This window comes from Gambusia affinis, linkage group LG14, assembly GCF_019740435.1.
Source record: "Gambusia affinis linkage group LG14, SWU_Gaff_1.0, whole genome shotgun sequence".
NCBI lineage: Eukaryota > Metazoa > Chordata > Actinopteri > Cyprinodontiformes > Poeciliidae > Gambusia > Gambusia affinis.
This window is the reverse complement of record NC_057881.1, coordinates 27,111,258-27,128,991: the sequence shown is the minus strand read 5'-3', so window position 1 is coordinate 27,128,991 and position 17,734 is coordinate 27,111,258. Positions and strand designations below refer to the sequence as shown.

Here is a 17,734-nt window from a genome sequence, read left to right as displayed (position 1 = left end):
AACATTTCTATAAAATGTTTTATAGAACATTTTATAGAAATGTTTACTAGATTAGCAACCCTTTTGCTAATCTTCTAATACAGAGAAGATTAGCAAAAGGGTTAGGGTTAAACACAGGGGAGAGGCTCCCCTGTGTTTAGGGGAGAGGCTCCCCTAAACACAGAGAGGCTCCCCTAAACACAGAAATGCTTCAGCTGCAGAGAAAACTTCTGACTTTAATTTAATCAGGCTGCTAAATGCCCGGTGTTATGCCGAGAAACACATGCCTGCCGAGAATTGCGATGCGCACTCCCGCGACGGGATGCAATTCTCGGCATAACACCGGCCCAAGGTAATATAGGGCCTTAGACAGAACTCCCCATCCCCGCAGAACCCGTCCTATTAAGAACCTCAGCATCACTAACATGTTTAAATATTGATAAGGTGAATCTGTGAGAGGGAGACCAGATTTATTGGCCGAGTTTAAAATCAATCACTGATTATTAGTTATTTGCTGTGATGTATTTGTGAACAAACCCAATTCAAACACAAAGATTACACCATATTGTAGCCATGGTAACACAACAATCAAACTATCAATATAATTCTTTAAATTTTTACAAAGTAAACTTCCTAATTAAATCCTGAATGTATTATTTATTTTTCTCAGCTGAATGCATTAAATAAAATATAATAACATTGTCATTCTCTATAAATAATGCTACAGGTTTAGATCTATGGTCTGTGTTACAATTAAACCATTTCTAGGGCTCCTGAGTGTCTGGAGGCCCCTAAATGGCCCCTACCAGCAGCTACTGAGTTTTCTTTATCTTGATATTCCAGTCTTATAGGGTTAGGGTAGGGTTAGGGGTTAACCCCTTTGAGCTTTTTGGATCTATAAATCACTCTGCATCCAGGTTGTTCTAGAGGTTAAATAGATCTCATTGGGGCTTAATTAATAAAATGGCAGCAATTTTGCTTTTTTCATAACTTCATAACCAGAGACCTTCTCTCCTCTGATCTGTCTAACAGCTAGTTTCAAATCAACTCAGCCCTCCAGGACTGTCAGCAGCAGAAACAGAAACATTATACCTGTTGGGGAAATTTTAGATTATATTTACTTTGGATTTCCCCATGTGATGGCAATGATGTAGTAGGATCCAGTTAGATTATTGATTAATATGGGTTGTTGCTATGTTGTTGTACAGTGTTTTTGTTCAATGTGCCCCTTTTTTAAATTTGAGCCCCTGCCCCTCCAAAGGTCTCTGCACGGCCCTGTTTCAAAGTGTGTGTAGACAGGCACTGTAAACATAAAGACGGTTATCAATAAACAAGACAAGAATGTAAAGAAACTGTTAACTTACTCTACCACATATCTGAACAAAATCAATGGTTTATGAAGACAAGAAACCAGGTGAGTTTTTAAGGCTACATCTAAGCTTTACATATAAAATGTAAGATCTCAGATAATGATGACTATCACTATTTAACGCAAAGTTAGATAACAATGAGATGAGAAAACCAAACACTCAGTCTGTATTGCAGTGGTTATTTATGATGCACCTGTCCATCCTCACTCACCAGTAGACGTTACAAGCCGTTTACTTCTTCAGCCAAATCCTTCAGTCCACAGAGGGATGCAAGTGGATTAGCGCCCCCAGAGTCAGGTTGTGTCAAAGGAACTTACTGTGAAACATCACAGCGGTGGGTGGGACCATGTGACTTCAGAAGTGGGAAGTGGAACTGGAAAACTTTTTGTTTGTTTGTTTTTGGAATTGGAAAACTGGCTCTCTGTTGGCCTTCACCTTCGAGAGTATTTTTCTTATAAACTTTATTCAAAACTTCTTGAGATAACAGTAACATAGGTCAAGCGAAGCAGAACAGCACAGTAAACATGCTGCATAAAGACGAAATAAAATGTACTTCAGATTTGACAAGTTCACACAAAAACATTTTACAAAGATCAGAATAATCTCTTACATGGATTTCAAGGAGTCGTATCTTTTATGCAGTCAGCATGTAACAGAACTAATGGAGGTTTAATAATTCGTGTTAAAATAATAGATCTATCAATATTCAGCTATGGGGCTTGTTAGAACCCACACAGTCTTTACGTAAAAACAAAACAGTTATTTAGATTTGTTCATCGTAGGTATTCATTATCTCCAAATGAAATCTGAGGAGCCTCTGAATCGAAAGGTGTTTTAGCACTTCACTGGTGTAACAGCGCCCCCACGTGTTGAAGACAGTGTGAGCCACTTAGCGCCGCTGTGTCGTCTCAAATGTTTTAAACCACTTTCCTCTCTACCCAGATGACATCAGCAGAAGTCTAAATTGTGCCTGAGTGTGTTTCTGTCAGCATGGCTAGTTACTAATACTTGCACACACTTTATCTAACAGTACATTTTAGTCGTGTGTGAATGGGAGAGAGACGACGGACAAGTTGAGACAGAGGTGAAGGTGTGGTGGCAGCAGGCTTGACGAGTGAAGGAGGAGCATTTAGTGTCACAAGGAACACTTGGAGAACCTGCTGTCCTGCCGTCAGTGAGGAGAGGAAACGGTTTCTGAAGGAAGAGGAGGAAGCAGCAGGTTTCTTTCTTCTTGGAGATTTTCAAACCGCGTCCCTGTTCGCAGCCTTACGTCAAAACTACTCGCAGTGAAGTTTACTAATCTGCTACACAAGAAGGTAAATCAACTCTGAGGTTCGTGAGTGATTGTGAAGCATTGACCTAAAAGAGGCAGATACGGTTCAAGTCTAAATGCTGGTTTTTCCAGAGCTGTGCTGACTGCTGTGCTGACTGCTAACTAAATTGAAGCTTTGTTTCAGAAAGTGGCTTTCTTACCGTGTTCAGGTGTTCCAGGAAAAGTCAAAGACTGGAGCTGACTAGAACTCTCATTGTCCCCTTTAATCGGGAGCTTTACAGAAGTTCTGCCAACAGCAGCAAACTTTGGTTAAAGTAAACGAGATTCTAAATATCAGCTGCGACCTAATATGTTAAGGGTTAAAAGGTTTTTCCTTCATCATAACTACGTTGGTCGAAGGTTCACACATGTTTTTGTAAAGTAAAAATAATGATAACCATATAAGCTAATGATGATAAACACTATTCAAGCCTCCTCAGAGTTTGTTTGCTGCTGCCGTGCCTGATTCCCTGACTCCGCATCATTTTCCATCCAGCAAGGCAATAGACGGCGTTTGTACGAGATTTCATGCGGCACGGCGGTAATTTTTCATTATTGCAAAAAATAAAAATAAGCATTCAGTATTTAGTCAGTGGAATCTACCAGAGGTAGCAACACCACTGCAATTAAACTACTGAACATCCTGGCTTTGCAAGATAAAATCTATCTATCCATCCATCCATCCAGTCAGTCAGTATTGGATATATGGATATATATATATATCCATCCAGTATTCCTATCTTGATTAAATGAACTGAAGAAAGAAGTTTAATTGGTTGCAACCCCAGAAGAAGATGACTGAAAAAGCCTTTGACACCAAGACTTGGTTTGATGTTTGATAAAGTCAGGAGAGATGACAGACAGACTCCTGGGTTAAGTGATGAAGTTTATTTTCAGTGTTAAACTGTATCCTTATAGATACTCTGTAAAGTAAACAGTGTCTGCCTCCTGGATAAGGAACTGCAGCGAACTTGGTTACCTTCTAAAGAAGGAGTATAGTAAAATAGAATCATTTCGTTCAGCAATATTTCAAGAAGTGCCACAAAGAAACAGTGTGCAGAAATACTCTGAATGTTAGAGTGGTTTTAGGAGTGCTGACAGTACTCTGTGAGTCTCTGGACCAGAACCTCTGGGCTTCTATGGTAGCTGGTATGTTGACCCAGAGGCCAGCTGTATGCTGCTGCTGCACTCACTCACTGGAAACACATTAGAGGAAATGATAAAAATTGATCTTTTTCTCACACTTCAGACCTCACGCATTAAGTTCTAAGATGATCAGCTGTTTAACTTTTCCGTGGTTCTACTTGATGCCTGTGTTTTACCAGCTAAATAACAGAAAATCTATTCCAACTTTGCTACTTTGAAATTAAATGGTGGTTGGTTCTACAGATACATCTAAAATTGTTGTTTTGTAAAACAAAAATTGTTATGTAAAACAATTCAATATTTTTTGTCATGATGTCAGAAAGTGAAACTTGCATGTTATATGCACAGGAGAAGCTTGAAATATTTCATTGTGCGTGATGATTCCAAACCACACACAGTGAAATATTTCAAGCTTCTGTTTCTTGTAATTTAGCTTATTGATAAAGAAAACCCAAAAGTCTTTTATAAAATTTTAATATTACATAAGAACAATAAAAAAGAATATTCTAAAAAGAAATATCAAGCTTCTGAAAACATTATTTATATCTATGGACTCGTTGCTTAGCTGGGGCTCCTTTAGCAGAACTTATTGCTTCAATGCGGCGGCGGTTCTGTGTAGAACTCGTCTGTGTGTTGTGGTTCTATGTTCTGAATCCAGCCTCAGTATTTTGCCAGACAATGCTCTGAAGGTTGTAGTAAGCCCCATTGCTGGTGTGCCTCTTCCTACCGTATATTTTTCTTCCACTCAACTTTCTATAAATGTCCTTTATGTTTTTCACAATATTGTATTTGTCTAAGATGCAGAATTTTGGAGCTTTATTATCTGTAAGGGATAATCAAAATTTGTCTAAATCAAAAGCATGAAATATTTTGTCTGTGAAGTGAATCTGTGTAATTATGAATTTCACTTTTTAAATGGGGCTAAAAATATTGATTTCTTTCACAATATTTTATTTTTATGTACTTTTAGTTCTAAAGGATTTTTCAAAATGATCTTTGCTCTTTTGCTTTTTCACCCCTTTAAGCTCAGTAATTTGTTTTTACTATGACGCTATATTATGATGTATGTTCATGAGAAAGAGGGAGCACTAAAGAACCAATTTAAATGAACTAATTATAAGTTTTGACAAGTTTCAATGCTGATTTTTTTCAGCAATATCAGAAGGTGCCTCACCTTATGTTTCATGGATTTTATTCATGTCTTTTGTCTTTTTACAGCACTTCTGTCTGACGGTTTTAGGATTCCTGTCATAAAGAGAAACATGCGTAGATTCAGCTCTGAAGGATCCCTTCTGGATCTTGATACCTCACAATGGAATAAACTGTCGCAGCAGAAGTCAGAATATGGGAGCAAGATGATGTCGGTCACATGCACACCTCATTTGAAAAATGATGAACTAGACGCAGGGTCAGCTCGCTCAATTCCCAGCATTCAGGAGCCGACGCAGACACCCAGTGAAGTTAGGAGGAAGGAGCTGATCAGAGAGCAGAGCGTCAGTGTCAAGAACCTGACTGAGTTCGGGAAGCAAGAGATGGACCACCTCGAAGTGTGTGCGATCAACGAAAGCTGCAGGGCTTACAGTGACAGTCAGCTGGCTGCAGTGGCAGAGCACGTCATGGATGGTGGGGAAAGAGAAGGCCAACATGAAACGTCTCTGTCAGTTTCCTCCAACCAATTCTCCTCAAAGTCCCAGGAAAAACACCATCACAGGGCCAGACTCTCAGCTGCTAAGCTACACCTCAAGAGTTTCTTTGATAAGGTAGGATCTTTACTACATTTCCACTCACTAACATCTCCTATCACTGTGTAAGAGCCAGGCCTGTCGTGGTAACACATTTTGATGGATGATAAACTGTCCCAGAAGTTATTGTGATAAAGGATAATATTGTTGAAGTAACGTAATGGTAATGGCATTGTAATGCAAGAACACATTGTCAAAGATCAATAATTAAAATTCTAATGAACATTTAACACTGGAACTGGAAAACATTTAAATATTAAAAATAACAAGTAAAATGAATTATGAAGTCTCTATAAACAAAGTTGTTCTTCAAGAAAAAGGGCCTAGTTCAGACCAAAGCACCAGAATGAAGACTTTTATCTTCTGGTTAATAGAGAGAGAGAGAGAGAGAGGAAAGAGAAACAATAAATCATGAAAGTAGAAATGATTGATTATGCAATTAATTGATTGATTATTTATTGTGTCAGGTCTAGTAACACCAACCATTTCATTCTGATACAAACTAGTGGCACTGCCTTGTAGTTTTATGTTTAGGTTTTACTGGAACTCAGTTTTAAAAACTAGCCTCTAACTATGGCCATAAAAAGGCTTTATGCTGATATGAATGAAGATGCATCAGCGTGTGAATGATGAATGTGCTGTGACTTCACAGGGGCCACTGTAGCTCAGTTGGTACCGTGGTCATCTTCTAATAAGAAGGTTCTAGGTGCCTCCTGTCACATGTCAAGGCAAGTAACTCCGAATTGCTTAGCAATCCTATCGGTGTGTAAATGTGTGTGTGTTTGTGAATTTGAATGGGTAGCTCAAGTGTGAAGCGCCTTGAGTGGTCAGACTAACTGGAAAAGCACTATCTAAGTTCAGCCCATTAACCATTCGGACTAGTTAAAGTGCTATTTACCAAATGGTTAGTAATCAAAATTGTTGTTTTAACCAAGCACACAGAACAGGGGAGAGGAAAAACGAGTTATCACAGATGTTTCCTCTAAAAGAAACAGAAAGCTTCACCAAAGAAAACCACAAACTTTATGAGAGATGGCTAACTAAGTGACTTTCAGGATTAAGATGTAAATGCAGAGAGGAATGTAAAAAATTATGACTTTTCTATAAGCCTTTTAACTGGAAACGTATGAAAACTGTTGGACAACATGGCAACAGCAAAGCTGTACAGATTAGGTCAGTGTGTTGGACTCACTGAAATAAAACCAGGGCTTCCGTTTTATGAGCTTTCTGTTCAGCAGAGCAAAACTATAATTACTCTATGAGAACTAAGCAGACTCAGATTAGTTATGAATAATTTTTAGTGGTTTCCTATCTGATCTATTAATCTCATTATGTTGTGAAGGAATCTTGGCTCACTCTTCCACATGTGTGAACCAGATTGAAATACTATAACATTTCAATCTGGTTAAGGTCTGGACTTTAACTGGGATGTAGAAACACTTTGATTATTTTCTTTTGTAGACATTCAGTTCTAGATTTACTGACGTATTTCAGACCTTTGGCCAGTTAATGACCCGACTGTGGCCCAGCTGGTCTCTCTGTGGGCTGGTTGGCAGGCAGAGACTGGGGGTCTCATGATGGAAACGCATCAAGTAACTTAATGCTTTTGAAGAGTTGATTTATTTATTGTACAGGCCCGTCAAAATAAATAAATCAGTGAATCACATGATAAATTAAAATGAGCTTAATAATTTCCATTTGCTTGATTATTTTTCTCTTTCTACCAAAAACTGGATGACAAAAGTCTTCAGTCTGGTGCTTTGGTCTCAGCTAGGCCTTTTCTAAAGGACAGTCTTGAGTTCATAATTCATTTGTTATTTCTGTTGTTTGGTTTATTTGGATATTTAAATGTCTTCCAGTTCCAGTATTAGATGTTCATTAGAATTTAAACTTTATTGATCTTTGAGAAAGTCTTTTTGCATTATTATGCCATTACCATAATGGCATTAAAATATAAGGCAAAAGCATTATATTGCTTGAAAATGGTCTTAAACCAATATTATCGTTTATGGCAATAACCTCTGGGACAATTTATCATCTAGTAAAATTTGTTATTGTGATGGTCCTACATAAATCTTTGGGCAAAGATTTGTTAGCAGTGACCATTTAGACTTCCATATTCCCCTAAAAGGGCTTCATTAAAATGATACATTGAGTGTTCAAATATCCATATTTACTACACAATTTAAAAATATTCACTTTTGGATGAATCAGTATGTCAACTGTGCAAATGGTCAAATCTGCATACTGACTTAGTCTTGAACTAATTAATCTTGATCAGTGGACTAGTTTAGAGCGCTGAAGTGAGGAAATGTGCAATGTGTCTACATACATGCTGCCATTTACACAATCATCTGCTCTGTTCTTACTCTGCTGTTATTGCACATCTGTTTTTGGGAAAAACTGGGTTGTAAATAGTTTGTCTTTGTCAATGTTCAACACATTAGGTACATTATTGGAACATTTTTGTGTGAACCTTTATATCAGTTGTTGCTGTTCCAGTTGTATTTCCCATTTGTAGAACAGCAAAGGCTATTTCTATATTATTGTCTATTTTTGTTCTGTATGTAAAAACTTCACAAACAAATTCACTGTGAAACTTTGTAAAAGTTTCTTTTGGAAGTGGCAAAAGATTTTCAAATAATTGTATGGGTTTTGTTTCAGAGTCCACATTCATCAAACTCAAACTTGTATAATGCAGAAGAGAAAAACAGGTGAGAACCTTGCTTCACTTTTCTTCTCGCCTGCTGATAATTAACATTATCTGTAATCTGAATGTCACTTTTATTGTGAAGCAATTTCTTGTATTGCTACTTGTCTTTTGCTTGATCTATGCTTGTCTGTCTGAATCCCTTGCTTACCCTGGATCACAGTGCGACAGAGAGGAGGTCTCGTATGCATTTTATGCGCCAGTGGAGTCAGGTGGGCCACCAGAGCAAGGGGGGGATCAGTCACGATTTGCTGAAAAGTTGGACCGAGTCTTTGAACACTCTGCTGTCCAGTCAAAGTAAGTTCCAAACACATTACTGGCTCTAGCAGGCGACGAGGATCTAGGCAGACTTGCAAAACTAGTTTAATTCTGAAAACCTGTGAAATCTTTTGAATGATAACAAAGTTGTTGCTGTTATCTGCTCAAGATTCCCTTAAGTTAAGAGCTACATGATAAACAAGAACACACGCTGCAGGAAAAGGCCAAACCAGACAAAGGTGGCCACAGCCGGCTGTTTTACACAGGAGTCAAGGAGCTGTTTGGGTCTAGACTAGGATTCAGATGCTCTGTTCAGCACAAGAGATTAGATTTCAGACAAACCGACCATAGAAGGTGATATGCAGCCTGAAGCTTCAAGGACGAATACGCATGCTTCTAGGATCACTAAAACTAAGATTTTAGTGATCCTAAAATTTCCAAATTGATACACAATAATCTGGAAAACTCAATAGCTTGAGTGGATTCTTTCTAAGAAATACAAGCCATGACAGTATTTTCATTGTCTTAATTAGGTCTCATCACTATCAGGTGATCCAGCACTCATAAATTAATGCATCCCTCTCCAAAGTTGCTTCTAGCTCTGACTGTCACCTTCAGTCTGTGTCCACCTCTTTATTAACATTCTCCTGTTTTAAGCTGATATTTCCTTTTCTGCTGGTGCAGAAGATGCACAGAGACCACTGGTCATTTGGCTGCTTCACTCTTGATAGATAAAGCTGCCATTGGATGTTTGCCTGGGTCAGTTTGTACCAGAGTAAGGTGGCAGCACTGCAGAGTTGCTGGAAGGAATGGGTCAGAACTGTGAGAAAAATGTACAATTGAATGTGTTGTGTAAACTACACAGATGGTGGACCCATCTGTGTAGTTTTTTTAAATCTCTGACAGTTTTTGCTAAAAGGTGAATTTTGTCTAACTAGTTAGGGATTAATTAGGCATATACTGAACTCTGATCATTTTTTTCAGAGTTCAGTATAGGTCTTTCTGTTGTTATAGTAAACAACTCAAACGGGTTGTTTACAAAATACTTTACAGGCGAGTTTAAAGGTGATTTTTGCACCTTATGGAAGCCCCTAAGGTGCACAAACAGTTAGATCTGCAAGACAACTCTGCCGTAGGGTAGAACGAAAATGGTGTAAAACTCAGCTTCACGTTCATTATGACATCTATAAAGAAAAACTACGTTACTATCATTTAACACTCAAACATGCAAGACAGGCTTTCTTTGCAGATGTCATAAACAAAAACATTAACAATGCTCCAGCTTTATTTGCAACTCACAAACCCTCCTATCACGTTACCACCTGAATTTCAGTCTATTGCCGCCTGCAACCAGTTTTCCAGTTTCTTTTCAGAGAAAATTAAAAAATATCAGAGGATTAATCTGCACATCCACTATAAAGTCAGTACCAACACTGAGCCCAAACAAAACAAATACAGGGAAAATGACCCAATTTCAACTACTTAATTATAAAACCCTAGAGGAAATTATGAGTCAACTCAGCTCCAGTTCCTGCTGTCTGGATGTTCTACCCTCACATTTCTTTAAGAAAGTTCTGCCTGTTGTTGCTACTGATCTGATCCAAATAGTAATTCATCACTCTCATCAGGCGTTTTCCCCCAGGCTTAGAGAACAGCAGTAATCAAACCACTGATAAAAAAGAACAATCTAGACAAATCACTACTGCAGAATTACAGGCCGATCTCTGACCTCTGACCTCCCATTCATCAGCAAAGTTATTGAAAAAGTTGTGTGTAAACAGTTAAGTAGCTTCCTAACGATAACCAACTGCTTTGACTCCTTCCAATCTGGTTTCCGGTCTCACCACAGCACAGAAACTGGCCTAGTCAAAGTGTTCAATGATATCCATATAAATACGGACTGTGGGAGAACCACAGTGCTGGTTCTGTTGGACCTCAGTGCAGCTTTTGACACTGTTGACCATGAAATATTACTGAATGGACTGGAGAGTTGGGTCGGACTCTCCGGTCCAGTGCTTAACTGGTTTGAATCTTACATAAAGAACAGGGATTTCTTTATTTCAATTGGAAACTTCTCATCAAAGAGGTCAAAGGTCACATGTGGGGTACCCCAAGGTTCAATCCTAGGACCCCTCTTATTTAATATTTATATGCTCCCACTAGCTCAGGTTATAACAGGAAATAATATCAGCTACCATAACTATGCAGATGACACACAGCTCTACATTATGATGTCAGCAGGTGACCTTTAACCCCATCCAATCACTGAACAGATGCTTAGAACAGATAAATGTGTGGATCTGCCAAAACTTCCTCCAGCTGAACAAAAACAAAACTGAAGTTATTATTTTTGGACCTAAAGAGGAACGATCTAGAGTTATAGATCTAGAGTTATAGATCTAGAGTCAGTGCACAGCTTCAGTTATTACAACTAAAAATCAGCGATCAGCCCGAAACCTGGGAGTAGTGATGGACTCTGACCTGAACATTCAGAGCCACATAAAGACAGTTACAAAGTCGGCCTTCTATCACCTGAAGAACATTTCCAGGATTAAAGGACTAATGTCTCAGCCAGATCTAGAGAAACTCATCCATGCGTTTATCTTTAGTCACATTGATTACTGTAACAGCGTCTTCACAGGTCTGTCCAACAAATCAATCGAACAGCTGCAGCTGTTCCAGAATGCTGCTGCTCGTGTTCTCACTAAAACCAGGAAGATGGAGCACATACCAGCAGTTTTAAAGTTCCTCCCCTGTGGCTCCCTGTAGCTCAAAGAATAGACTTTAAAATACTGTTGTTAGTTTATAAATCACTGAATGGTTTAGCACCACAATACATTAAAGATTTGCTGTTGTTGTATCAACCTTCCAGAACTCTCAGGTCTTCTGGTTCTGGTTCTGCTCTGCATCCCCAGAACCAGAACCAAATGAGGAGAAGCAGCATTCAGCATCTATGCACCACAAATCTGGAACAAACTTCCAGAAAACTGTAAAACAGCTGAAACACTGGCTTCCTTTAAATCTCAACTAAAAACCAACTTGTTTAGAGTTGTATTTGAAACGTAATCAATTGCAAGTTTATTGACGGAATCTGACTTGATGTGTTTTTGTTGTTGATTCTATGTTGCATTGTGTTTTTGTGTTTGATTTGATGTAAAGCACTTTGAAATGCCTTGCTGCTGAAATGTGCTATACAAATAAAGTTTGATTGATTGATTGATTAGGGAACATGGAAAATATTTTTTCTTTTGCCTTACCTTAGTTACCTGACAGTTCTGATTGTGTCTTTTTTGTGTTGGTCGTCTGAATGGTTTAAATGGCTGCTTACATGTGCAGTTCCATCTCATCCTTACAAAAACAGACATAAACATGCAGTGAATAAATTTGATTTTCAATCAGTTTTTAGCACCAAAGAGTTAAGAATAAACACATTTTCAATGAGGCTCTTTGAATGTGTGTATATTTGAAATTTTAAATTGACATTTGTGACAAAATAGACCAGCAATATTGCAATAAGCAATATTTGCTTATTGCGAGGAAATGCAGAAGTTTTGCTAGGTAACTCAAAAGAAAAAATTTCCCCCATGTCCCCTACGGGGCTCCGTAAAACTGTTACCACGTCTGTCACATCTTCTTTTTCATTGAACATACGTGTTCATTTATTTACCCACATAACATCTTCATTTTTTGCAAACATTTACCAACCTGGGCTTGTTTTGTACTTTTTAAATATTAGCATCTTCATTTAAATCTAAACACAGGTTTGGTTAAATTTATTGCTTAAAAGAGAATTTTTAGCATTTTATAGACCTGGACCTTCTGTCTTACCTCTGTGAAAAACCTTCTGATCATTGTGATTAAAGGGGAAAACATCCTGATTTTACTTTGCTGTTATCTGTTATTTTCTTTTGCATGTAAAGAAATATTCTACAACTTGATTTTTCATGTTTTAGTATTACCCATATGTGTGAAATAAATCCATTAAAGTAATATTTGTTGTGCTTGGAGGAAAGCAGGTCAGTGAATCAGAGCAGATTTGACTGAGTTAATGCTTTGAGTTGCAGTGAAACTTTAGGTTGAACCAACCTTAATTTCTAAAAAAAATCATTTTGTTCCATCACAAGCATGTTACTATACTAAAACCTTCAGCCACTTTGGCCAGTATGCGCCCTATTCTCTTTGATCTTTCACATTTTGTTACATTACAGTCACAAACATTTCTATGTCTTTTTTGGTTGTCTTTTTTACATTTTATAAAACTAATACCAAGTCAGCATAGTTGTAGTCTGCCCATCATCTTCCTGCATTATTCTGCTCAATTAAAATCTCTCTTCATAGACAGTCTGGGTTTTATCCGGTTGACTTTGATTGTCTCTAGTACATGTTTCTACTGGAGGTTACATGAGCTGAGGCCCACTTATGTTTCTTCTCCTGCCGCTAGCTGGTGTTTCAGTGTTTGGAGCATTCCTGCGTTCTGAATTCAGTGAGGAGAATCTACAGTTCTACCTGGACTGTGAACAGTACAGACGCTCATCCAACAACTTCACTCTGCAGAGAAGAGCTAAACACATCTGTGCCACCTACATTCAAACTGGCTCTCCGCGAGAGGTACCACACTGCCACCACACTGCCACCACACTGCCTTCACACTGCCTCCACACTACCACCACACTGCCTCCACATTGCATCCACAATGCCTTCTCACTGCATCCACAATGCCTCCACACTGCCTTCTCACTGCCTCCACAATGCCTTCTCACTGCCTCCACAATGCCTTCTCACTGCCTCCACACTGCCTCCACAATGCCTTCTCACTGCCTCCACAATGCCTTCTCACTGCCTCCACACTGCCTTCTCACTGCCTCCACAATGCCTTCACACTGCCTCCACACTGCATCTACAATGCCTTCTCACTGCATCCACAATGCCTTCACACTACCACCACACTGCCTTCACACTGCCTTCACACTGCCTCCACACTGCCTTCACACTACCACCACACTGCCTCCACAATGCCTTCTCACTGCCTCCACACTGCCTTCTCACTGCCTCCACAATGCCTCCACACTGCCTTCACACTGCCACCACACTGCCTTCACACTGCCTCCACACTACCACCACACTGCATCCACAATGCCTTCTCACTGCCTCCACAATGCCTTCTCACTGCCTTCACACTGCCACCACAATGCCTCCACACTGCCACCAAACTGCCTTCACACAGCCTCCACAATGCCTTCACACAGCCACCACATTGCATCCACAATGCCTTCTCACTGCCTCCACAATGCCTCCTCACTGCCTCCACAATGCCTTCTCACTGCCTCCACACTGCTTCCACACTGCCTCCCCCTCCACCACAATGCCTCCTCACTGCCACCAAACTGCCTCCACAATGCCTTCACACTGCCACCACACTGCATCCACAATGCCTTCTCACTGCCTCCACAATGCCTTCTCACTGCCTTCACACTGCCACCACAATGCCTCCACACTGCCACCAAACTGCCTTCACACAGCCTCCACAATGCCTCCACACTGCATCCACAATGCCTTCTCACTGCCTCCACAATGCCTCCTCACTGCCTCCACAATGCCTTCTCACTGCCTCCACACTGCTTCCACACTGCCTCCCCCTCCACCACAATGCCTCCTCACTGCCTCCACACTGCCTTCACACTGCCACCACACTGCATCCACAATGCCTTCTCACTGCCTCCACAATGCCTTCTCACTGCCTCCACAATGCCTCCTCACTGCCTCCACACTGCCTCCACAATGCCTCCTCACTGCCTTCACACTGCCTCCACAATGCCTCCTCACTGCCTCCACAACCTCACTGCCTTCACACTGCCTCCACACTGCCACTGCCTACTGCCTCACACTGCCTCCACTGCCTCCACACTGCCTCCACACTGCCTCCTCACTGCCTCCACAATGCCTTCTCACTGCCACCAAACTGTCTCCTCACTGCCTTCACACTGCCACCACACTGCCTTCACACTGCCTCCACACTGCCTCCACAATGCCTCCTCACTGCCTTCACACTGCCTCCACAATGCCTCCTCACTGCCTTCACACTGCCTCCACAATGCCTCCTCACTGCCTTCACACTGCCTCCACAATGCTTTCTCACTGCCTCCTCACTGCCTCCACACTGCCACACCCCTGCTTTCACACTGCCTCCTCACTGCCTCCACACTGCCTCCCCCTCCACCACAATGCCTTCTCACTGCCACCAATCTGTCTCCTCACTGCCACCACACTGCCTTCACACTGCCTCCTCGCTGCCTCCTCACTGCCTCCACAATGCCTCCTCTCTGCCTTCACACTGCCTCCACACTGCCTCCCCCTCCACCAAACTGCCTCCTCACTGCCTCCACACTGCCTTCACACTGCCTCCTCACTGCCTCCCCCTCCACCACAATGCCTTCTCACTGCCACCAAACTGCCTCCTCACTGCCTTCACACTGCCACCACACTGCCTTCACACTGCCTCCACACTGCCTCCCCCTCCACCACAATGCCTTCTCACTGCCACCAAACTGTCTCCTCACTGCCTTCACACTGCCACCACACTGCCTTCACACTGCCTCCTCACTGCCTTCACACTGCCTCCACACTGCCTCCACAATGCCTCCTCACTGCCTTCACACTGCCTCCACAATGCTTTCTCACTGCCTCCACACTGCCTCCACCTCCACCAAACTGCCTCCTCACTGCCTCCACACTGCCTTCACACTGCCTCCTCACTGCCTCCCCCTCCACCACAATGCCTTCTCACTGCCACCAAACTGCCTCCTCACTGCCTTCACACTGCCACCACACTGCCTTCACACTGCCTCCTCACTGCCTCCACACTGCCTTCACACTGCCTCCTCACTGCCTTCACACTGCCTCCACAATGCTTTCTCACTGCCTCCACAATGCCTCCTCACTGCCTCCACACTGCCACCACACTGCCTTCACACTGCCTCCTCACTGCCTCCACACTGCCTCCCCCTCCACCACAATGCCTTCTCACTGCCACCAAACTGTCTCCTCACTGCCTTCACACTGCCACCACACTGCCTTCACACTGCCTCCTCACTGCCTCCACAATGCCTCCTCACTGCCTCCACAATGCTTTCTCACTGCCTCCACACTGCCTCCCCCTCCACCAAACTGCCTCCTCACTGCCTCCACACTGCCTTCACACTGCCTCCTCACTGCCTCCCCCTCCACCACAATGCCTTCTCACTGCCACCAAACTGCCTCCACACTGCCTTCACACTGCCTCCTCACTGCCTCCACACTGCCTCCACAATGCCTCCTCACTGCCTTCACACTGCCTCCACAATGCTTTCTCACTGCCTCCACAATGCCTCCTCACTGCCTTCACACTGCCTCCACAATGCTTTCTCACTGCCTCCACAATGCCTCCTCACTGCCTCCACACTGCCTCCCCCTCCACCACAATGCCTTCTCACTGCCACCAAACTGTCTCCTCACTGCCTTCACACTGCCACCACACTGCCTTCACACTGCCTCCACACTGCCTCCACACTGCCTTCACACTGCCTCCTCACTGCCTCCACAATGCTTTCTCACTGCCTCCACACTGCCTCCCCCTCCACCAAACTGCCTCCTCACTGCCTCCACACTGCCTCCTCACTGCCTCCTCACTGCCTCCTCACTGCCTCCCCCTCCACCACAATGCCTTCTCACTGCCACCAAACTGCCTCCTCACTGCCTTCACACTGCCTTCACACTGCTTCCTCACTGCCTCCACACTGCCTCCTCAGGAAGCTGCAGCTGTAAAGCTTCTTTATGACCAAAGAGTGGAATTTAATAACATTTTTTTTATTCTTATGGACTCAGTTGTTCTTCTAAACCCGTGAGGGAATTTGTTAGCAGGTGAAGATGCCATTTAAACCAAGGAGCACGAATTTACTCTGTTTGTTCTCTTGCAGGTAAATCTGGATAGTAAAACTCGAGATTTGACTCTCCAACTGCTACAGGCTCCTTCTCGCAGCTCTCTACTCCTAGCACAGAAACGCATCTACTCTTTGCTGGACACAGATTCTTACCCACGTTTCCTGGAGTCAAACATCTACCAATCTCTGCTAAAGGATGATGAATAGAAGCCTCACAAACCTGACGTTCTGAGAGGCTCTGTGATCTCCACTACTCCTGAGTATAGGACACTAAAAAAATCCCTTTTTTGTCTGAGCCTGAAATGAATCAATAAGCTCCATCTCAGGCTCAGATCCATCTCAGCCTGCCTCAGTTGGGCAAAACCTGGTTTGCCCAACTCTAAGAAAATAGTAGCAAATAGCTGGGATCCAGTCAACAACACAGCTAAAGGAGAGCCTCACCTTTATCAAGTCCTCAGATGACTGTATTATACTATAACTGTAAATGTCCATGTTGATTAATCACTGTTGTCACAATCAGAGATGGATGTACTGGACTTCCATTAAAACTGAATGCTCATTCAATAAAACTAAATGTTTTTAGGTGGGTGTGAGGTTTGGTTTATGACCTTTGTGATCTGAGCAATGAGGCAAGATGCAGAGATTATGCAGTTGCTTTATGAATTGCCTTCCAATTAATGCATTAGTAAAGAAAACAAACTAAAAGTTAACAGTTTTAGTCTTTTAGCTTTTCAATTTTAATTGTATACCATTTAGATCTCATAAATAACCTGCACATAACGATATCCTAGAAAAAGATAGGCACAGATCAAAAAGACAAAACACAGCTGTCACTGGCTGTTGGTATAAATTTGTAGATCTTTAGAGTTGAATCAAAGTTGTGAGTGTTATAGGGCTGGAAGTGCTGAAACAAAATGAACGAGCAGTGTTACCGTATCGGTGCAAAAGTGGTTAGATTGTAAAAAGACATTTTAGTCAAAATGTATAAATACGGCACTATAAAGTATGTATGAGTATATGTATATACACTTAATCTTACTGCAGTTTCTTGACTGAAGGACTAAATTGCTCATTTTTCAGGGAGGAAATGTCACCAAGCCATTTTCCTGCGATTAGTGGAACATGAACTGAATGTTCTGCAGTTGTTTCTAAACATTAAGTCTTCTGTGAATAGCTCTATGGATCATTGAGCACTTCCTGGGTTTTGTTCTCTGCTTACTGGAAAGAAAAAAACAAGCCAAGCAGGAATGAGCTGTTGAAAAGGTTAAAGTTCTGTCAGCGCTGCTGAAATAGGAAACTTG

The 17,734-nt window shown here is 41.8% G+C and overlaps 1 protein-coding gene across 1 annotated transcript; it reads left to right on the top strand.

Annotated features, from left to right (window-relative positions):
- Positions 1 to 2,201: 2,201 nt before the first annotated feature.
- On the top strand, positions 2,202 to 17,015 carry si:ch211-152p11.4 (regulator of G-protein signaling 1). Its single transcript, XM_044139195.1, has 6 exons — positions 2,202 to 2,665; positions 5,026 to 5,567; positions 8,214 to 8,263; positions 8,423 to 8,556; positions 12,959 to 13,125; positions 16,470 to 17,015. Exons 2-6 carry the CDS (start codon positions 5,070 to 5,072, stop codon positions 16,638 to 16,640), a joined length of 1,020 nt encoding a protein of 339 aa, XP_043995130.1. The 5' UTR covers positions 2,202 to 2,665; positions 5,026 to 5,069; the 3' UTR covers positions 16,641 to 17,015.
- Positions 17,016 to 17,734: the final 719 nt, after the last annotated feature.